Consider the following 22761-nt stretch of genomic DNA (forward strand, 5'->3'; position numbering starts at 1 on the left):
ATTGAACTCATGCTGGAGGTTTACATAAGCAGAACAGAAGAAAAAAGCTCCCCTTTCTGAGGAGGGATATTCAATATAAATACAAAGGCAGGAAAAGCCAGGTTTTGCTGTACTGACCATTATATGAGCAGTGCATCCACCTTCTAATCTCAGATAAAACACAGGCACCCTCCTCCATCCCTGCATAGAGCCTGGGGAGGCTGTAATTAGCCTGCAATACTAATTATTTTACAGTTCTGCACAAGTCAAAGTACCAAACTTTACTCAGGGACTCCTCTCACGTGGAACAAGGGCTTTGCTATGTTGTGCTTTGAATTTCAGGCACCTGGAAAGACAAAGGTTTGAAAGCATCCATTGGGGTGACTCCTGTCAGATCTTTCCATGCACTGGAGCAACCTCAGGAGCGAATGTAAAATTCCATCTCTGCATCTTCAAGGTGTTTCATTAACGAGGAGCAGTGCTCAGTCCTGAGGTTAATTGGTTGGTTCTATTTCTGTGACTGGACTGGAACCACTGAAAGATGAGATGGGGAGGAAGAATCAGCTGAGCCTTTGAGCCACCACAGGTCTCATCCCTCTGATGAGAAGTGTCAGATGAACACTCCTAAATGTCACAGTTACGTGTGCCTGGGGCTGAGGCAGGCCACCCCACCCCAAATGACAGCTCAGTCACACACTGGAGTGCTCCTTCAGCCTCACCCCCAGTGCAGCGGCAGCAGCGCCCTGCAGGGACACTGAGGGGACACTGAGGGTGGCACTGAGGGGACACTGAGGGTGGCACAGGGGGTGGCACTGAGGGTGGCACTGAGGGGACACTGAGGGGGACACTGAGGGTGGCACTGAGGGGACACTGAGGGTGGCACTGAGGTGACACTGAGGGGACACTGAGTGTGGCACTGAGGGGGGCACTGAGGGTGGCACTGAGGGTGGCACTGAGGGGGACACTGAGCGGACACTGAGGGTGGCACTGAGGGGGACACTGAGGGTGGCACTGAGGGTGGCACTGAGGGGGACACTGAGGGGGACACTGAGGGTGGGTGTGCTGCTGCCAGGGAACACTGAGGGTGGCACTGAGGGTGGCACTGAGGGGACACTGAGGGTGGCACTGAGGGGACACTGTTCTGCTGCCAGGGGACACTGAGGGGGACACTGAGGGGGACACTGAGGGGGACACTGAGGGGACACTGAGGGGACACTGAGGGTGGCACTGAGGGGGACACTGAGGGTGGCACTGAGGGGACACTGAGGGTGGCACTGAGGGTGGCACTGAGGGGGACACTGAGGGTGGCACTGAGGGGACACTGAGGGTGGCACTGAGGGGGACACTGAGAGGGGCACTGAGGGTGGCACTGAGGGGGACACTGAGGGGACACTGAGGGGACACTGAGGGTGGCACTGAGGGTGGCACTGAGGGGACACTGAGGGGGACACTGAGGGTGGCACTGAGGGGGCACTGAGGGTGGCACTGAGGGGGACACTGAGGGTGGCACTGAGGGGGCACTGAGGGAGGGTGTGCTGCTGCCAGGGGACACTGAGGGGGACACTGAGGGTGGCACTGAGGGGGACACTGAGGGTGGCACTGAGGGGGACACTGAGGGGGACACTGAGGGGGGCACTGAGCTTCCACTCTCCTAACATTATGCTTTTTTAGTTGGTTATAAATGGGATATTCCAGAAACACAGCATATGGAGCTTCTAAAACAAGAGGTAGAAAAGGAAATTAGTTTTTCCTCATAGAGACATTATTTTTATATATTACATTATTTATATTATTCTCATAGAGACATTATTTTTTAGTCATTCCAGTTTTAAATCATACTAAGGAATGCAAGAGCTGAAGCATTTTTGCTGATTTATCTGGGCAAGGACAGGACACTGCTGTAGTGTCTGACAGGATTAATGGGGTGCCTGTGGACATTCAGAAATCCCACACCATTCCACTGGGTCTTCAGGAAATAAAGGCTAAAGAACAGAGTAGTTGTAGTATAATTTTATTCACCTAGAAACAAAGGGTCAAAAGTCACAGCATAGAGGTTCATTTTATTTTGTAAACTCATTAAAAAGATGTCCATGTACAAAATAAGGACATTTTAAACAACAGAACTGCAGACAAAGGAAACTATAAAAATTCAACACATTAATAAAAAAGTTTTATTTTCTTTCTCCATAATTCCTTGCACCTTCCATACCAGTCTGCACACACTCTGAAGTACAGTTGTTAGAATCATTAAAATTCAAGAGGCTGAACATAAAGCCATTTGCTCTGCTGGGGTAATGTATTGCTGAAAGATCCAAACCCTGGAGCAGGTTAGCTAAAAGTAAGACAAGACTGAAGGACCTGGCTAAAGGCTGCTAAATGGTTACTGTGCATTGATCTGCTCAGAATTCCAGCTCGCTCTGCTTCCTGCAAATATTTGGAATAGTCCTTGGGGGAGTAACAGTGTTAGACTGAACGAGGCCTTGTCCAAAGGTGGGTGTTGTCCTAACACATTAAATGCAGGCTCAAAAATAAAATAAAAGCATTGCTGCAGTCAAACAGCTTCAATCCAACAAGTGTTACTGTGCACCAATCTGCAGCAGCTGTCTGAGCAGCTCCTGGGGTTTGGGCTTCAGTCCTGGATGCTCCCGACTGCAAGTCTGGACTGAAATCCTTGCTGCGCTGTCAGTAACAGGTCAATTATAAAATTTAAGCTGTGCTAATTTGTAATTTAATTTGTTTCTCACCCCAAAGTGACTCCCAGCACTGAACGGCCATGCACTGCTCGAGGCTCCTGTCAAAGGGTTCTGTGCGGTGTCCTCGGGGTTGGCCGAGTGTTCCCGTGGATCCCCGTTCAGGGTGGGTCAGAGAGCCCAGGTGGGTCCCTGCACCCACTGCAGGAGTGGCTGCAGCCCCTTGCAGCAGTGCCAGCCCCAGGGAACATCTCCCCACGAGCAGAGAGCACACTGACAGCACGGCTGGCTGTCCTGTGCCAGGGCGCAGTGCAGGAGCAGCCCTGCCAAAGGCACTTCCATGGCACAGGGCAGGGCTGCGGGTCCCTGGGCAGGCAGCAGCTCTGCTGGCCGGGCACTGCCCTTCCCTGCTGCTGCTGGCCGGGCACTGCCCTTCCCTGCTGCTGCTGGCCGGGCACTGCCCTTCCCTGGCTGCCCAGCCAGGGCTCACAGCCTCCCGTTGGCAGCCGCCTCGCCCGCCTTCGACTTGTGGTGCTCGTACTTGACAGAAACGATCAGGAAAAGCAGCAGGGTGGCTCCTTGGATAGCAGCCAGCAGAAAGAAGTAATAGTTCAATTGGCAGCCATTAATGTTACCTAGAAAGAATTGGGGAGGAAGAAAGCATTAACTAAGATGATACAAACAGAAACGTGAATCTGGTCAAGTTTAAGTGGTGAACTTTTCTGCAGAACCAAAGCAAGGCACAGCTCATTTTTAATTATCCACAGCAAAGGCTGGCACTGCTGAGGAAGATGTGCACAGCATGAGTAATGTTTTCTTTTTTCCTCCAATGCCTTAGATCAAATCAAATGAAAATAACATAACCAAAAAAATGAATGCTGTAAAGGAAGAAGTTTGCAACTCCACAGATATTAAAAAAAGCCATTACTGCAATTGTTTCCCAGCCTTTTTTGGCAACAAAGTTTAGAGTTCATGAAAACATAGGTGACTTCTTTGTGGTTCAGTTCACCTGTGATGCTCCCTCTAAGTTGTCACAAATGACTGCTTTGGGCACTGAGCAATGTTAAATGAAGAAAGCTCACTGCTAAATCATTCCTCTGTTAGGAAGCATGCCCAGCTCCTGCTGGATTTCCAAGAACAATATATTGTGGCTCATTTCCAGCACACCACAGCCAACTGGACCATTACAATTATCAGATGTGTTGCAGAGACTCAAATAGTGACGTGTACATGGACCCTAACCAGCTGTTCCTGCAGCAAGCCTATAAACATTCAGATTAAATTACTTTAATTACTAAAACTTAAGATTCAATTAAATGAACTTATCATAAAATGCAATAAAATTAAACTGAGCCTTTCCTTGACATTTAAAATACAATATAGATGTGAATCTCCATTTCAAGAGCAGATGTGTTTAAAGAGTAGTAATTATCCTTTATGAGATGGGATATTAAGCCCATGAAGTCTTAGTTTTGGTGGGAGAAACAAGTCAATTATTTGTGTGAAATTCTTATTCCCTGCTGAGCTCTGACCAGCTGAATGACCTCTGTATTGCAGAAAAGGTTCCTTTTCCAATTTTGAAATTGACTGGGGAAAAGAAGTGTCAGTGGAATGAAAAATTCCTTTGGGGAGGACACTTCCACAGGGTTCAGGCTGCTTGTTTTCTCCTGCAGTTTTTAAAGAACAACTTACAAGCCACAGATGCCAACTTGGGCACACGGAGGAGTCAGACACCATTGCTTTTTGGTAGATGCAAATCCAGTTGAAATGCAAATTCTCTTGGACCAGACTGAAAGTTTAGGCTGTACAGACAGCAGGTCTAGCAGACATTTTAAGAACTGTTCACACTCCTCCTGGTTGAGCTAATTAGCCCACTGAGGAGGGAGAGTTTTCTGAAATTCCCAAGGTGCCACCTACTGGTGCCAGGAATTATTTTTAACCTCCACTGGCAACTCAAAACAGGTGATCTGTTGAACTTTAGGAGTATAAATAGCTAGCAGACGCAAGTGCAGAATTAACTCATGGTAATTTCAATGAAGTCACTTGAAATGAGGAAGCTGAATAATCACTTGGAGAGAAATGGGTACATTTTACTCCCCATAACCACAGAAAGCAATTTCAGTACTTTATACCAAATATATTCTTCTGCTGCACGTAATTTAAATATTTTTTACTGAAATGAAAACATTTGTAATTTCTAGTGATGAAATGCAGTAACAGCTGAGCAAGTAACTAAGGCTCTACAGAGGTGTTCCTCATGCTTTCATGAGGGCAGTGAATTATTTTGCACAGTCACATTATTTCATACTTAGATGCAAAATGAAACTCTAACAGAGCAGTAGAAAAATTAACATTTTGAATTTAATAACAGTGTTAAAACTCAACAGTGCCATGTCCTTGATGCTTAACTGAAACTTCTACTTTCCAGAGCATGAGCACACTGAAAATACACTTACCAAAATCTGTGTGATTACTCATCCAGCCAATTTCTTTAATAGACACCAGTGCCAACAGTCCAGAGCCAACAAACGAGCCAATCCCCGAGAAGAAGAAGAACAGCCCCATGATAGCACTCTGCATGGATTTGGGAGCAGCTGAATATGCAAATTCTAGACCTGTAGTACAAGATGAAAAAATGCTATTAGAATATGTAAGAAATAAGAGTAGATTGATCTAGAAGTGTTCTAGAAGCCACAGGTGTGCAGTGGATCCTTAGCAGTTCCAGGGCCTTTTAATTGCTTTATGAATCCTCTTAGAGGTCACCAATGTATCAACCCAGTGTTGAGACACAGACTTTGATCTTATTTATATTCCATGTCTAAAAGCAAGAAATCTTCTCAACCAACATATTCCTTTTTCTGTCTAAAATTTTCCTCAAAGAAAAGCATTAAACTAGCTCAAACCTGACAATTCCACGTTTCCCATCTCCTGTTCCCTGGCTGCTGGGCAGTGAATGCAGGACAAGGTAAAAAAGTCACTCTTGCATTAGCCATGAGCATTTATTTCTTACAGCCTCAGTGTCTGTCTCTGAATGTGCAGACAGAGAAATTAACTGGAACTGGAAAGCCAGTAATTATTTTAATTTAATTTACTTTTGATCTAGAGTTCTCTGAGTTCATTGTTTGCTACCAAGCAATTCTTTTTAAGATTTGTAGGAATAGGGCTCGAATTTTCAGCTGTCTTTACTGAAATTTCAACCAATAAACCCAAGAAAAATGTACCAGTGACCATCCATCTGCAAATCTGTGCTACTGAATTTGTGTACCAAGAGCACGCACTGGGTTAGGCTCTGCCACACAAAGATTAATGCCCATGATTAACTCTCCTTTTTAGAATAATACTCCTGTCAAAAATCAAATGGGATTATTCACAAGAGACAATCAAATACATTCCGTGCAGAGCTTTTTCTGACAGGTGAAATGCTTGTTTCAAAACACTCTGCTCATACTGGGAATTAATGCTACCTCATCTAACATTTTTCTTTACAAGGAGAGCATTATAGAGCTGAAATTGCATAACTCTCATGTCTGCCATAATAAAGGCATGCTTTATTTACAGCACCACTGCTGCCCGAATACTCCAGGCAGGCTTTCATAGAAATCCAGGGGCATTTCTTTTCCAGAAAAGGATGAGCTTCAAGGCAGACAGGCAAGCCAGTGAGGGAGGAGCTTTGTTTTTGGAAAAAAGCAGAGCTGGGTGCTCTCAGTGCTCCCACTGCAGCCTCTGGCACCTGGCATGGCATGGCATGGCATGGCATGGCATGGCATGGTATGGGATGGGGTGGGATGGGATGGGATGGCATGGCATGGCATGGCATGGCATGGCATGGCATGGCAGGCCAGCAGGAACTGAAACTCAGCTGTGGGGCTTCCCCAAACTCAAACCACAACCAGAGACTGGGACAGACACAGACACAGCTGCCAACGGGCAGGGCAGGGGACAGAATTTGTGTCCAGAATTAACAGTGCCTCTGTTTCCTAAGCTCTGCCACTGATAGAACAATTCTGACTTTTCAAAGACTATTTTCCTGTCCAACTGCACTTTAAGAAAAAACAAGCAGACTACTCTGAGCACACAGCAGCTTGTTTGTGACTTCTGGTTAAGTTCTCAGAGCTGCCACAGGTCTCCTGAGCCTCAGCCACACCTCGGTCACCAGGCTTTGGATGTTTTGTACAAGTTAAGCTCAGGGTAACCTGTGAAAAGATCTGGACTGTTTCTTTTCTTGTTCATTTTACAGGTACACTGGATCTGACTGTTCCAGCTGGAAAAAGACCTTAAGACTCAGAACAAAAACCAAAACGAGTGTAACCCTGCACTTTTTTGCAACAAAATAAGGTACATTTCTAAATCTGAATGACTTTTGCAGCAATGCTAATATTTAATCTGGCATAAAGAATACAAAATCTTTCCTTTGCCTTCAGAGCTCCTTTGGCTGCTGGCAGCCATTGATAATGATTTCATGCTCCTGCAAACAAGCACTTCTGAAATTAAACCCCTCGCTGGTGTTGTCATGTGAGATTACAATTCCCAGTTAGACAAGGGTGCTTTAGGAGGATTGACAGAATAATACAAAAGACTAATGCAATGTGTGTCATCTTTTTAAAGGTACCTCAAGTGTAACTAATGTGGCTTAATAAGAATATGCTTAGTTTTACAGTAAACAGAAAAACAGAGGTATGTTTCAGCTCTTGGGCTATTTAGCCCCTTTTTGCTCACAACAAACACTTCCACATGATTATGGTTTTGTAACCAGTAACGCTTTGCTTATTTTAAGCCTGAATTTCATAGCACAGTAGATGCCTTTATCAAGTTTATTATTGAATTGGTAAAGTAAACTCTGAGTCTTGAGAGGCCTTCTTAATAATATTATGTTCAGATAACAACCAGAAGGCAGGAAAGAGCCTTTGTAAAAAACAAAAAAATCCAATGAAAGTGCACTAACAAAGCAATTAAGCTCTGCACAGAATTTCTGGTACACTTTTTTCAAACACTGACCAAGAGTTTTTGAAGTTATAACGCTGTTGGTACAGACCCAGCAGTGCAGCATATTCACACAAGGAGGAGCAGAATATTCACATTAGAATTGTGCAAGCCTTAAAGACTTCTCACAAGGAACTCCACTAAAGTCCTCTCAGCCTGGAGTTCAGCAAACAGAAAGTGCTTCAAGACCTTTCCACAGCCTGCAGACAGGTTTGCTATTTTTTCCTTGCAAACACCTATAAACTATTAATAGTACCTGATGGAGAAACAAGATTGTGTAAGAGGGAAGAAATTGGTTTAATTTTCCATGAACACTTGTGTTTCTGATAAGTCATCTGTTTACCTGAGTTAGGATTTAAGTGGCACTAAACTGACTACAAGTAATTCACTTTATTCTTTGGAAAAAAATGCTAAATAGAGCCTTAGTTTTAGTAACTAACTAAATAAGGCAAGATTTTATCTTCAGATTTTTGTGTGTTAGCATTTGTGACAGGTGCCATACACACACAGTGAGATGGACAGCACACGAGCAGACAGGAAAAAACAACAAACCCCACTGTTCCTCTCCTTGCCAGGCAATGCAAGCACCTCATTTTATTTCCTGAACAGCGTGATGACAGCAGCACTCGAGTAACCAGAAACCTGCTGGAGCAGAAGTTCTCTGTTCCACCAGGAGGGGAACAAATGGGCCAGCTGGGGCCAGGGCCAGCCACATCTCCCAGAAGCAGAGACCTCACTTCAGCCCGCTGTGATTGCCCAGGAGTGAAAGTGCCCTCCCCAGGGGAAGTGAAAGAGGAGCTGTGCCACCAGCAATCCAAGAGGAGAGCTCTGGGTATGGCCAGTCGGAGTGGATGGGCCTCAGGTTCAGCATTTGCCTGAAATTCAGTTTTGAAAGCACAAATAGCCAGGCCTCCAATGGGCAAGTCAGTGGTGAGTTTTGTCACTTAAATTGAGCAGTGTTGTATGCAAATGCATTTGGGAACATAAGAGCTCATTTGTAATTATTTCAGAAGTATTTATTTTCTAACATTCCATCATTTATGACAAATACAAAAGCAGATTTAAGCACACATAGACTCTTACCTGCTATACTTGCAAATATTTCACTGAATCCAATCAGCACATATTGAGGAATCTGCCACCAGATTGGCAAATCTGCAGCATGGTATGTAACATTCCCAATTGTCTGGTTAATTGTTTTAACCTTTACAGTTTTCAGTCTGTTGCTTTCCAGAATTCCTGTGTGAAAGGGGAGGGAAAAAAGATTGACCTAAGATGCAAACATTGTTTCTCCATATTAAGAATTAAATTAGGATTCAGCCTTGCATTACAGTTAGAAATGATACAATAGGAATATGTATTTATTTCCTGACATAAAGCATTTCAGACTACTTCTGCTGATGTTATTTCAAGACATACAGTTGTTCTGCCATAGAATTAGTGATTATATTCTCATTCAGTAGCAATAATTATACAAACACTTAGCCCATTTCTGGATGGATCAGCCCAGAGCTCTCATGGACACTGTGCTGGGGCTTTTTTAAAGACAATCTCATTTTCACAAACTACTACTTTGCACTGTTGAACCTTTTCAACTGCTACCATAGTATTCATAAATTAGAAACCCTTTTGCTTATGGAAATGGCTACAGCAGTCCTGCAGAGCTATGAAAACCCTCTATGAATATGATTATGACATTTATATGACACTTTTCATCTGAAGAGATCCAAGAGCTCATTAGAGCTTGATTTACAAGCAATACATTGCATAGAAAGTACTTCATATGGAATGAAAAAGAGACAGGACAGTGTAAAATATAAGCATTTTTAGCTTGCTCAGCACAACAGTTTAGAGTAGAAAGTGAATATCAAATAATGCTGTGGGGTTTTGTTGAAGTTGCCCAGATTAAACGATTGACTCAGTTACATAAAATACACAGAGTAGCTAACAGTTAATAAAACTCCCTGCTTCACCCAAAAGAGACCTCTACAAAGGAACTCTCATCTCTTATCCTTGGAAATAAGGTGAATTTATTCATCACAATTCACAGGAGCAGGACTGAGCCACTGCCACTGTTCTACAGTGTGGTGACACTCCCAGCCTCCCAGCAGTGCTGCCAGCTCCGGGCTCTTTCTGTCCTGAGCTCATCCTGGGACACAAAACGTGTCCCCAAAACAATGTGCAGGCCTTAGATAAGCTGCTTTCGAGGGTATCACAGCTTGTGCAGGGATTCCATCTGCTTCCTCTGCCAGCCTCCCTCTCTGGAGCCACCCAGAGGGTGCCATGGCACAGCTCCTGTGCTGCTGAACCCCCTGAGCCACATTCCTGATGTGCAGCACGATCCCCGATGTGCAGCACCACTCCTGATGTACAGCACCATCCCCGATGTGCAGCACCATTCCTGATGTGCAGCACAATTCCTGATGTGCAGCACAATCCCTGATGTGCAGCACCATCTCTTCAGCTACCTCAGTGCCCTCTGAACTATGAAGAGCTGCTGTAATTAAAATGAAACTGGACTTCTTGATGTTTTAATTTTAATACAGCTGCCAAACATTTTAGAGTGGAACTTAATTAAAGTGGAAACAAAGCAGCAGAGTCATCTAAGAGCTCAGACATAATTTCATTTATTTACACTCAACACAGAATTGTTGCACCTCAAAACATCAAGTGATCTTAATGTGTTTATACTCTTACAAAATAAGCACTGAGCCACCTAGCAGCACAACTACAATATACCAAACTTTGCCATAAATTCATCTTCAAAGTACTTCAGAACCTGGAATCTATTGATTCTTCCTGTAAGACCTTGACAGACAACTTTCATATTTAATTTTACACTCTTAGGAGTTAAAATAACCTGAACTTCTTATTATAATGGTTTAAACCCTATAAATGAAGTAGATTTTCCAGTTGAATAACCTTGAACATTGCTGCTCAGAATTCACCATAGATGCATGAAGCACAGCAGATGTTCATTAAATCTCATCAGTTGTATTTTAACAGTTTATAAAATATTTTAAATAATCTAACCAATATAATAGGCAGCCTCAGCAGTGTCCACAACTAATGGCTGTTAGATAAGCAAGTCAAAATGGAAATGACTGCAAATTCTGGACATTTTCAGATCTTTAAGATTTTATTCAGGGTCCCTCTCGAAGGCAGCAATGGTTGGAAGCAGCAGTGTATTTAAAGAATGTTAAAATATGGCAGCTATAAATATCACTTAACAAGAAAATAAAAATTAAATTAAACATGTAAACCAACACCTTGCTAGAAATAAACAGTTTCCTAAACCCCAAATTTGTCACAAATGAAGCCCTTAAATTCCTGTTATGATGAAGAGATATGAAGTTACTCCTAAAGGTTAAACTTCCCAAACAGATTGCAAATAATCACCCGAAGAATTCACCTTTTCAGTTTCTACTGGGGAAGATGTGGGGAGGATCAAACCAACCAAAGCATTTGTTACGTTTGTAGGTGAATTGAAAAAAGCATCTGAAACTTCAAGGAATTCTGCTGTATGAACCCATTCCCCAGCTTGGCTATCACAGCTTGATGTGCTCTTCCCCACTCTGAATAAAGACAGACATTGCTGGTTTTGAATTCCCTCATGTGTGAGCCCACAGGTTCTATTTAAAGAGCTGACATTTAAGTGTTTTACATCATCCTCTTCTGCAGCAGCAGTGTCCTAAGAAACATGGAATAAGAGAAACACTTCCATTTCAACTTTAAATGACTTTGCTTGAAAAACTTTCCTTGCCCACAAAGTGACCTTGGCCTAATAATTACCTCTCTCATTGAAAGAAATCTTAATAACCATACAAAGTGTCCCTCTCCCTAAAATATGGGGGATCCCAAGTGCTGCAATGAATTTATTTAATGCCATAATGCTTTATGGGGATGTTCATTACAGTGATGCTGTGAGGGCTATAGATTCTGTGAAGCATTGCTCAGAGATGTTCAGTTCCACATCAGCAGCACTTAACAACTTGAAATCATCTCAAAAGCAGTTGATTTATGGGGCCAGCAGAGTTGCCATCTTTTCCCTTTCATGCTACAGCTGAGCCATTTTACACTACACTAATTTCCAAACATTAGGGAACAGGAAGACAGGGGAGAGAAAACCCAAAGTGGGAGGAAACTCCTGCTCAGCCATAACCTAACTTTATTATTTCAGATCAGGGGAAAGGATTTTGGGTAAAATTTCAGCTTTTTTATACTTATGAGTCAGAATGTATGAAGAAATATTTTAAAGGGTATATGCAAAACCCACTTCAGGCAGGAAAAACAGTCCAATTTTATTGCAAGTGTTCAAAACAGTTTAGTAAATTTTTGGATACAATCCCCTTTATTGAGGAAAATGCATCCATGAAGGCACATTCCTACTATCCCACTAAAAAAAGATCTGAATAATGCTGAATTAAATATTCACACAGTTCTTTAAAAAGTGCTGTTGCAGTGAGCTGAGCAATTCACCAAGTCAGGAGATGTCCAAGTCGTTTTCTTACCTGCAGCAAAGGCAGAGCACATCACAAAGAACATTCCAACTGCAATCCTCTTCAGCGAGGATGGCAGCAAGCCATTCCTCTTCAAAATGGGGTCCACCAGTTTGTCCTTTAAGGGTATTAGGATCAGGATAAGCACTGCATCAAACATGGTCAGCCAGGCTGCTGGAAACTGGAAGGGGAGATGACTCAAGTTGGCACTTTCATACTTAGGAGTTAACTTTTACTATTATTATACAAATAAGGCTTTGATTGGACACTTTGATCCAAAATAAACAACAATGCACTGACAGACATTGTGAAAAGTCAAACAAGAGTATTTAAAAGCTGAAGAACATATTCAGCTATTCAGGTTTTCATTGAATCTGGCTGCTCATACATCTGTAAGCTCAGTTTCTCATCTGACAGAATTGAACTTTTTACCTAATTCAGTCATGGAAAGTATGTAATAGCCAAGCTCTGTATTTCTCCTTGAAGCTTAGAACTACCAGAAATATGCCACAGAACAGCAGAAACAGAGTCTTGCTAATGTAAATGCAAAGTTCAATTAAAATCAAGTTACACTTGTCAAATGAATAGAGAGGGTGGTGTAACACATGTAAATCCTGTAAATCCTGTGTTTTACTTCTCTGCACCATTTCTGCAATCACATGATGCCAGCCTTTCTTGAAAAGTATTGATTGAACAGCTTCTTTCAATATGCGGAAGGTAAAGTGATTATTGATTAGGCAGTCTAAAGTAACAAATGTGTCTCAAATTCCAAATGCTAATGTATCACTTAAGGATGGGGATTCATTCCCACTGGGCTTGCAGAAATGCTTCTGTCCTGCTATGGAGACTCAGGGCATGGAGACTGATCAGCTTTCTTCACAGGTCAGACGTGGGCCACTGAAGGATAAAGAAACTCTTGATGAAAGCAGTGAGAGTTACCCAAATGCACCCAGAGCAGGTCGGTGTGAACTCCAGACACTTCTTGGTGTGATAAAATCTGGGATGTGCATTGTGCTCCTAAATGCCCAAAGGCACTCCCTGAACTTCCTGGAATTTCTGTACAAGACTGATCTAAACTGCATTTCCACTAAAGAAAGGCCCTTTGCACTTGTTTTGCTCTGCTCACCGTGTGGATGGAGTTGGTGTCATTGGAGATCTCAGGAATTTTCAGATGGAGACTCTGCAATACATATGTTGTCTGCATCTGGCGTTAGGAAAGAGGAGTTGAGATTAATCGGACAAGGAGTGCTGGGAGCAAGGTATTTTTCATTTTGTAACAATTAACAAAGATTATACCAGAGGTGAAATGCTAACACAGCAAACTGACAACAATTACAGTCAGAACATTACAAGATTTTTTAACCTTGTAGCTATTTTCACTAAAAAACACAAAGACTCATTTTGTGTGCCTTTGAAAACAATTACTGTGTTGTTTCTTTTGCCCAAAATGTATCTGATATCCTGAATCATCACCACAAGGCAGAACCTGAAAATTAAACTGAGGTCTAGATCATTTAGCCTGACCTATATAAACAGCTGCAAGACAAAACACAGCACAATATTTAAGATATGTGAATTTGTACAACTGCGAGTCTTAACTACAACTGTAATGATTTTATTTTTTTTCTATTATTAGGTCAAAATATTATTTGAGAGCATTCCTTAGCAGTCATTTCTCATCTCTCAACTTCAAGGTAAGTTTCCTGTTTATGAGAGAACACTCCAAAAATGTTAAATTAGAAATTATATGAAGTATAACTGTAATCATTTGGAACTACTCACTTGAAAATACACTGTCCAGTAAGGTATTAAAGCCAGGAAGACAGGGATAATCTTGACAAGAGCTTTTACATCCTCCACCTTATCTTCTCTGAAGGGGCCCCCCCGAGACAGCTTGGCCATCTCGAAGAGGCTCTGCTTGCGAGGCGGGTGCAGCACTCCCTGGCCTTCACTTTGGAAAAGGATTGGAGATGTTCAGTTAAGCATAACTGGCAATCTTGTCTTCCTTATAAAAAGCTAATGCATTTCCAAAATGAGCAATTAATGTAAGTTACAGCAACACAGCTGGGCCAGAATGGATCCCCAGCAGGTGGAAACACGAGAGGAAACCTTCTGCTGTGGAATTTCCTTATTTCCCATCCTCCCCACACACCCCAGCCCTAAATAACTGGCAGAACTTAGAGTAACCTGCATTTCGTAATATTGCTTGTTAAGTCACTGAACTGTCTGGCAATCTGAACACACAAAACCCCACTGCAGAACAGGCACCTGACATCTCTGAGCAGTGATTCAACTCAACCACCAGTATTCATGGGCAGCTCTTAGGAGGGGAAAAATTTTGGCTCCCCATCAAGCTACTTACAGCATTAAATGTGGACGACAGTGCTTTTCAAACCAGAAGGCACTCACAAAGATCTCTGCCAGAGAAGAAGTTAACTAATGCTGAGAGCAGCAGGGTCAGGTTACGTGACACCCTCAGAACTCTGAGCTGGCAGGACACAGAGCTCAGCTGCCTCCAGGATCTATCTGGCTGCAGGGACACCCAGTGATCTCACTGTGCCTCTTCCAGCCCTCAGCTCCCAGAAAGCAGCTCCAGGACTCGTTTGCCAGCTCTCAGAGCAAACCTGCTCATCTCCTGCAGGCTCTGGTGGAGCTCCTACAGCCAGTCCGAGCTAAGGAGTCCCATCCTAGGCTGACTCTGCGTGGAGGCCACACAGAAGAGCTCATCACAAACCTGTTTGCTGAGTGGTCCCCGTGGGTCTTCTTGGAGCAGCAGGAGTATGTGAGAATTCTGAACATGTCTGTGAAGGCACTGCCATCAGGAGGTTTGGTGATGAAGAAGCTCTGCCCGCATAAGAACACCATGAATGAAATCCCAATGCAGACTGTTGGGATGCTGTATCCGATCACAAAGCTCACGTTCTGCTGGATGTATGCAATGCCTCCCAGAGAGAGGATAGCTCCCAAATTAATGCTCCAATAAAACCAATTAAAAAATCTTCTTGTGGCTTCTGGACCCCGGTCTTTGACCTGGAGAAGATTAAAAGCAAGCCCTTCAGTTTCTAAAGGAAATAAGACTAAACAGAATTAGAATCTTTGAATTAGAATTCAAACAAGTTCAATACACTGAAGAGCTCAGGTTTCATTTAGGGTCACAGTGAAATGATTTAAGTGTTTTGGGCTTCACATGGTATTTGATGAAATGACACCTCAGTGAGAGCTGCACCATTATGTGAGTAACCTTCTAGAAGCTCAGCACAGGGATAAAAAAGCCACACTGCTGAGAGACACAGCTTCCCCAGAGAGGCCATTATTTCTACTGCACTGACTCTCACTGGGTCACTTCTCTACAAAAAAGCTCCCTCAGATTAACGTCCCATAGTCCACAGGACTTTATGTAACTATTTTTTCGTAACAAAAAGTCAAGCTACCTAAAAATTCATGTATTGCCATAACTGCTTCTTCTAACTTTATTTACATAACAGTCAACAGTATTCCATTTTCTAAGCCTCAAATGAATACTTGGTACTTAAACGACAAATTTAATTTTTAACAAAGTCTTAATGCGTCTCATTAGAACACAAATTGAGCACTTGTCCTTCTGACCTTTAAAAAAAATTAATTAAATTTGAATTGCCTGAGGATCACAAGGCCCCAGTAAATATTTATCCCTGTAAGTTCAGTGCTGTTCATAGTGTTATTTTTTCTGCCTGAAGCTCTCAGTGTCTCTCCAGTGAAAGTAAAGACATCCCTGGTTTATAGAACCATCCTGTACAGTTTTCACCATCCCTTTTTATTACTGCCTACTCTAAGTTACCCCACGGTTTGTAATTCAGTCCCAGGAATCCAGCATCACTCATAAGAGGTGATGTAAGGGAAATTACGCAAATTAAAATCTGAAATACATTAAAAAGATCGAGGAGTCTGTAGAAGAATCCATAATACTGCATTTGTCAGTGCTTGATGACTGAAAGGCCATTAACAGTGACTAGCAAGTCAGTGCCATGCACCAGCCTGGCTGAATCAGTTATTTTTCATTTGCAACTGCAAATTCCCCCTCCTCATTTGCCAGATCTTCACAACACCCATATTTAGTTTGCAAGCTGTGTCTTAAAATGAGTTTTTAACACTGTCAGTTCTGATTAACAGCTTCAGGTTTCCCAGTGGTGCAGAAACCCATCTGTACCATTCAGCCAAGCCCCACAAAAGAAATATTAAAGTATCTATTCCTGTGCAGAGTTAATAGCATTGCCAGGGTGCATCTGGTAGACTGTCCAATTCAATCCTGGAGACTAAACCCAAGAAATTCTCGCTCTCCAGCTTCAACTTGGTACTCAGTTCCTAACTTTCATCAACTGCAGCAGTGGCTCAATCCAGGAATTCCTTCTAAAGCCCAATGAGCAGCAGGATATTAGCAAATAATTACATGGAACACAGTGCTCCAAGTTGTGTAAGTGTTAGCAATCTCTTTGATGAAGTTTCCATTTCTTCATCACAAAGTCTCAGTTCTCTTATTTCTGCAAGGCAGATGACTTCTCATCCTCCCTCCTGCACATGACCTTGCTGACATCTCTACAAAGGAAAGCTGGGAGAAGAAAGCAAACTTTGAAGCAGGTAAGAACAGGGAAGCACACCATGAGGCTTCTGACAAGCATTATCCCAGCCTCCAACCATTAGCTCCTGAGAAACTTCCTGAACCAAGGATGGCTTCGCTCTGCTTAATCAATGCAGCAGCTCTCTCTCCATGAGCTTGTGTACCCTGCCTCTGAACCCAGGTCAGCTTTCAGAACCCACAGCATCCCGTGGCAAAGAGCTCCACAGGTGGGAGGACAACCTCCACTCGCCTGCTTTGAACCTGCCCCTTCCGAGCCTTTCTCCTTTCCCCTTGCTCCAGGAAACGGCACAGACAGCCCAGCTCCATCCCATTGCTGCTCCAGGGACAGCCCAGCTCCATCCCATTGCTGCTCCAGGGACAGCCCAGCTCCATCCCATTCCTGCTCCAGTCATAACCCAGCTCCATCCCATTGCTGCTCCATCCCATTGCTGCTCCAGGGACAGCCCAGCTCCATCCCATTGCTGCTCCAGTCACAGCCCAGCTCCATCCCACTGCTGCTCCAGGGACAGCCCAGCTCCATCCCATTGCTGCTCCATCCCATTGCTGCTCCATCCCATTGCTGCTCCAGGGACAGCCCAGCTCCATCCCATTGCTGCTCCAGGGACAGCCCAGCTCCATCCCATTCCTGCTCCATCCCATTCCTGCTCCCCTGCTGCCTCTCTCCACTGACCACTGCTGCCACAAACCACTGTCACATCTTCCTTTTCGTTGCCTTTTCAGGGGTAGGAAATTTAGACTGATTTGTGATTCCTCACCTGGAAACTACTGACCATGTTCATGGCCCTTCCTGGAAACTTCTTCACCATCTCCAGTGTCCTTTTTGTAACAGAGTGACCAAAAGGAAGGCAGTGCTCAGAGGACAGACACACCACAGACTTAGAGTGCAAAGAATCCATTTCCTCCTTCTTTATCAAAGCATGTATTTGCACTAAAAATCACCTCACAGCCACGTCTGAAATACCACTATGGCATTTAACTGGCAAACATTAATAACTGAATAAAGGTCCCACTGAACTACCTGGTGGGATATCTTCTCAAAGACAAAGAACTATGAAGATGTCTTGTCAAAACCCCACATGAAAGGAACATGATCATTCAAAAGTTCCTGCCAGCAGCAGTTTTCATTTGTTTCCTGCAGTCAACTGACAGTCACAAGTGACAAATGTGACAAACACCCCCAAACTCATCCCAGTCAACTCTGAGAGCAACCACACAAGAGAGCAGGGATGGAACAGAGAGCCCTGTCCTCGTCCTTAGCCTACAGAGGAAGGCACCATGACAAGGTGCAGTCAAATTTACAGAATCCTGACCCTCTAATCCATCACTGCAGACAACCACTTAATTTTTGAGATCATCTGAGAGAGCTGGGTAGCTGAGCTCCAGTGTTACTCTGCTGCTATATAATGTCAAAGTTTATTACTGACATTCTGCAAGTCCGCATATAAAGTCTGTTCCTCTCCCATCCATCATTACTGGCCTTGTGAATGCCACAACTTGTTTCAAACTTGGTTCTCTGCAGAGCCTCCAAGGTCCACAGGCTCATAAGAAGTTTGACAGCAGCAACAACAAAACAAGTTGCAGTCAGGGACCTTCAAATCTTTTTACATGGCTCCCCATCCCCATCCTTATCCAGAGGCTGGAAAATCTATGGTCTACAAATAAATAAAAGCTGAAAATCACTCCAAAGCCATCTTTACAGCAGTAATTTCCAACAGCAACTGCAAAGCACAAATTTTAGCAGAGCTAGAAGATCTCTGGCAGTCATGGCCTGCTAGATTTATTGGCTGTGAAGGCAGTTCAGAGGGCAGCCACAGTGTGGGTGAAATCTGACCTCTCTAATATCTGTAACCCTGAAAGAGATCCAGCTATAATTAGAACAATTATGGCTGATACCAGATTAGGAGTCTGCTGCTATTCTGCCTTCAGTGCTGGAGCTGGCCCAGCTTTCACAAGGGTGACCAACAGCCCCATTGTTTCCCAAGTGCAGAAAGCCAAACTGCTCCAAGAACAGGAAGTGTCACAAGCACTCCACCAGAAAGGGGAACTGGAAAGTGCCAGGTTGTGGATCACATGAGCAGAAACACCATTCTGAGAACCTTCCCCTGGGTTTGCAGCAGCACCACAGATCAGCCTGCAGCTTCAAGGAAAACATGATCAACACAGCTGGGAAAAGCTGCCTGTCCCAGCTTTGCAGGAACTCTCTTTGCTACGCTGACTGGTGGAAGTTACTCCATCCTAATGATAGTAAAAGGGTTTTAAAATCATGGGGATTTGGGGAGCTAGAAGGAAAATTAAGCTTAGTAGGCCCTGGGAAAATACCCTGGGAAAGTATAGGCCTTGTACTTGTTAGAACTGCACCTGTGTAGCTAGTACATGATAAATGATATAATTGTTAGATGTGATGATTGTTTAGAAATTAAATATAATTACTGTTTAAGCATAAGAATAATCATGAGAAACTGTGGTCAGGACCTTGAAAAACATCACGAGAAAGTAATGGTTGAATAAGATCAATGTATACAATAGAACAATATAAGTTTAATAATTAATATGTAAGTTATATAACGATAGAATATAAAATACGATCAGCTCGAGAGCCATGTGGGAGTCAGATTTGGGTCTGTACCCCTGATTCCAGAGCTCTCCAATAAAAGCACCTGTATATAATGATATCCTGTGATTAGGTGTGTTCCTGAACAGTAACACTAACTCTACAACACTTCTAAAAGCAGGCACTCAACTGAGAGCTAGAAACCACAGCTTCCAACTTCAGAGAAAAGTAAGTATTGCAATTCAGTTTCCGATTTTCCACAAAGTGATTCTGCTAAATAAAGAAACCTCTCATTGTACAAGAGCTCTCCAACCTTATTCTATACACACGTTAAAGCTGAAAAATTTACACAGTAATGTTTAAGTGTAATAAACATTCTGAAAGGTGACTGTGCCAACTAAAGTACATAATATACAATTCATCCTTTCCTTTGGGGAAAGAGGACAAATGTTATCAGCACACAGATCCAGCCAAAACACGTCTGCAATGTGCTCTGGCCTCCCAAGAATGTGGCTCTGGGATGGACTTTATTCTCAGATACACAGATAGGTAGATAGAGGCACACAGATATAGATATACAGCTATATAGATATATACTCATCTCACCAGCAGTTTTCTATATTCCTATGCAGGGAAAAGGCACCCAAGAGGGCCCCAAACTGCACTCCAAGGTAAGTGGCATTCTGTAATATATTTAACAAGAGATAAGCCAGAAAAAGGGAGAAGGGGAAAAATTCAGACCTCAGCAGAGCTCCACTGATTATTATGGCCCAGAAAGGATATTTCTTTTGCTTCACCCTACATAAATCACTGTGAATTATCAGCAAACCCAGCCAAAACCTGCTTTCCTTGAAATCCTAGGGGAAAAGCCTCTACAAAATCCAGCTACAAGAGCTACGCTTCCATTGGCAATGGTTCTTCTTTTGCTCTGTTCCTGCCATTATTTATCTCCCATATTTAACTTTCATAAAGTGTTCTGGGGATAAGCAGTCAGTTTTGAAAAACACCTTACAAGATAAAGCCATATTAAAGCTATTTCACTTGATGGGCTCAGGCTGGCTTAAGCAGAGCTAATGCACCGGGGACACACAATCCTGGCCTGTAATAATGTTTTACATTTCTATACTACCTTTCACCCAGAATTTAGAATACACGAAATGCAAACTGCACAGCAGAGAACAGGGGTATGTTTGGCAATGATTCTGTGGTGGATTCTCCCTCTTTCAAAGAATTCATGGCAGTTCTGGTAACTGCTCTAACCAGAACTCAGTGAGCCAACAAACAGACATGCAACTGGACTTTCAGTTTAGTTAGAAAAGCTGCTAGGCAGCACCTGAGCATATTGAAATTCTCCATTTATAAAGCAGAAATTATATTTCAACATCCACAGCCAGCACAGGGCTGTAAAAAAAGCACATGTAGCAGAGCGTTCCAGTTGCTGCTGAGCTGCAAGTTGCCTCTCAAGTGTTTTCTGTGCAGCCCCTGGGTTCTGCAGCGATGACCCAGTGAATGACAGCACTGTGGCGGGTCCCCATGAGGTCATTTGACAGGATGTGTCCTTAGGAACAGCCCAGGTGATGTTTACCAGGATCAGAGCAGCTTCCCCCATCACATGATGCAGCACGAGCCTGCACAGAAATGCCACTCAAGGACAGGGCAGGGCAGTGCAGAAATACCCAAAGCAGAAAAACTGTTGGTTCTGCAGCCTTCCTTTACCACAGAATGGCAAAGGCCTCTGACACTGCCCTGCTTTAGAAGGCCCATGTCATCCTTGTCACAGCTACAATGTGTATCTTGTACTTCATCTGATGAGCTCTGAGGTCAAATTTAGTACAAACTCACCAGCATGGACAATTAACAGCCCACTTAATGGCCATTAATTATTCAACCCAAGTCCGCAAGCCGGTGATGGCTTAGCCAACTCAGACAGTACAGCTAGGGCAGGGAAACCAGGAAAGCAGGGCTCCTGAGGGATCTGACAGCACACGGGCACCAGGAGGATACCGAGCTGAGCACGCTGCAGTGCCAGGGAGCAGAGCCGGTCCCTGCAAGGCCCAGCACCTGCAGAGAGGTCGGTCAGTCACTGGGCAGTGCCCACCCACCGAGGCAAGCCCCTGCGCCACCCCCGAGGCTGCACAGCCGCCGGACGATACTGGACCTGGTCTGCCCCGAACGGGGTGATGTTGGCCTTGACCGAGCCGACGCCCAGCCCCACGAGGACCAGTCCCACGAAGGTGGCGGAGGCGCAGTAGCGGGTGGCTCCCGCCTGGGAGCAGGGCACCGGGGTGGCGTTGGCCGCCGGCGAGGAGCAGTTCTCCACGGGGAACAGGGGGATGTCCCCGCAGAGGCCCTGGCGGGTGTGCGGCGCGGCGATGACGGGGAAGGCCAGCATGCCCAGCAGGTACAGCGCCATGCTGAGCAGGATGGTGCCGAACTTGCCCAGCAGGGCGTCGGCCAGCCAGCCCCCGAACGGCGACACCAGGTAGGTGATGCCCATGAAGAGCAGCAGCGCCTGGCTGGCCTGGGCGCCCTCCCAGCCGTAGGGCGGCCCGTTGAGGAACAGCACCAGGTTGGAGGTGATGCCGTAGAAGGCCACTCGCTCCAGCAGCTCGGCCAGCAGCACGGCGGCGCAGGCCAGCCGCCGGCCCTGGAAGGCGCTGCTCGCCGCCCGCCCGCGCTCGCCGCTGCTCAGCAGAGGGCTGCGCTCGCCCGGCTCGGCCGCGTCCATGGCCCCGCGTCCCCGGCCCGCCGCGGCCGCGCCGCGCTCCCGGCCCGCCCGGCGGGGCCCGCCCCCCGCGCCGCGCCGCGCCGCCATTGGCGGAGGGTGCTGTCACTCGGCCGGCGCCCGGCCCCGCCACCGGCAGCGGCGCGCTGCCATTGGTCGAGAGCGCTGTCACTCAGCCCGTCCCGCCGGAGTGGGGCGGAGCGGGGCGCGGCGGGGCGGAAGTGGCCCGGCCGTGAGGGAGCCCCAGGGGCGGGGAGGTGCGGCACGGTGTCCGCCAGAGCGGGCGGGGAGGTCCGGCACGGTGTCCGTCAGAGCGGGCGGGCAGGAGGTGCGGCACGGTGTCCGTCAGAGCGGGCCGGGCGGTCCCTCACGGCGTCCGTCAGAGCAGGCAGGAGGTCCGGGACGGTGTCCGTCAGAGCAGGCTGGGAGGTCCCGCACGGTGGCCGTCGGAGCGGGCCGGGCGGTCCCTCTCGGTGTCCGTCGGAGCGGGCAGAAGGTTCGGCACGGTGTCCGTCGGAGCGGGCCGGGAGGTCCCTCACGGTGCCCACTAAAGCGGCCCGTCTCCCCTCACGGTGCCCATCAGAGCCGGGTACCCGGGTGCCCGGCTCCTCTCCCCGCTTTGTCTCGGCCGCGCAGGGAAGCGGGTTCTGCCAGCACCCCCGAAGCCTTGGGGCCCAGAGGAACGGAGCTCTGCAGCCCCCCAGCCCAGCGCAGCTCCTGCC

General features: G+C 45.4%; 1 protein-coding gene and 1 long non-coding RNA gene across 3 annotated transcripts; one reads left to right on the plus strand and one right to left on the minus strand.

Annotated features, from left to right (window-relative positions):
* Window positions 1-1974: 1974 nt before the first annotated feature.
* SLC15A4 (solute carrier family 15 member 4) lies at window positions 1975-22144 on the minus strand. The gene is made up of 8 exons (XM_030286093.3): window positions 21473-22144; window positions 14883-15178; window positions 13931-14099; window positions 13275-13352; window positions 12161-12329; window positions 8733-8888; window positions 5126-5284; window positions 1975-3304 (listed from the first exon to the last, which is right to left on the minus strand). The coding sequence occupies exons 1-8, from the start codon at window positions 22127-22129 to the stop codon at window positions 3156-3158; spliced, it is 1833 nt and encodes a 610-aa protein (XP_030141953.2). The 5' UTR covers window positions 22130-22144; the 3' UTR covers window positions 1975-3155.
* Window positions 13272-20647, plus strand: LOC115497443 (uncharacterized). Of its 2 annotated transcripts, XR_012058435.1 has the most exons (5): window positions 13272-13407; window positions 13785-13842; window positions 16677-16762; window positions 17484-19542; window positions 19947-20647. It is a non-coding gene; the product is annotated as an uncharacterized lncRNA (long non-coding RNA). The 2 variants fall into 2 exon arrangements; XR_003963012.4 differs by lacking the exon at window positions 19947-20647 and having other exon boundaries at window positions 17484-19647.
* Window positions 22145-22761: the final 617 nt, after the last annotated feature.

This window comes from Taeniopygia guttata, chromosome 15, assembly GCF_048771995.1.
Source record: "Taeniopygia guttata chromosome 15, bTaeGut7.mat, whole genome shotgun sequence".
In the NCBI taxonomy this organism is placed as follows: domain Eukaryota; kingdom Metazoa; phylum Chordata; class Aves; order Passeriformes; family Estrildidae; genus Taeniopygia; species Taeniopygia guttata.

What these genes read in the sequence shown, in the direction of transcription:
- SLC15A4 (XM_030286093.3), bottom strand. Translation starts at nt 22,129, where the DNA reads ATGGCGGCGCGGCGCGGCGCGGGGGGCGGGCCCCGCCGGGCGGGCCGG. An exon ending in CCCCGTTCGGGGCAGACCAG is followed by an intron (nt 15,179 to 21,472) that starts GTCCAGTATCGT and finishes AATCTTCTCCAG; the next exon opens with GTCAAAGACCGGGGTCCAGA. An exon ending in GTGCTCTGCCTTTGCTGCAG is followed by an intron (nt 8,889 to 12,160) that starts GTAAGAAAACGA and finishes CCTTTCACACAG; the next exon opens with GAATTCTGGAAAGCAACAGA.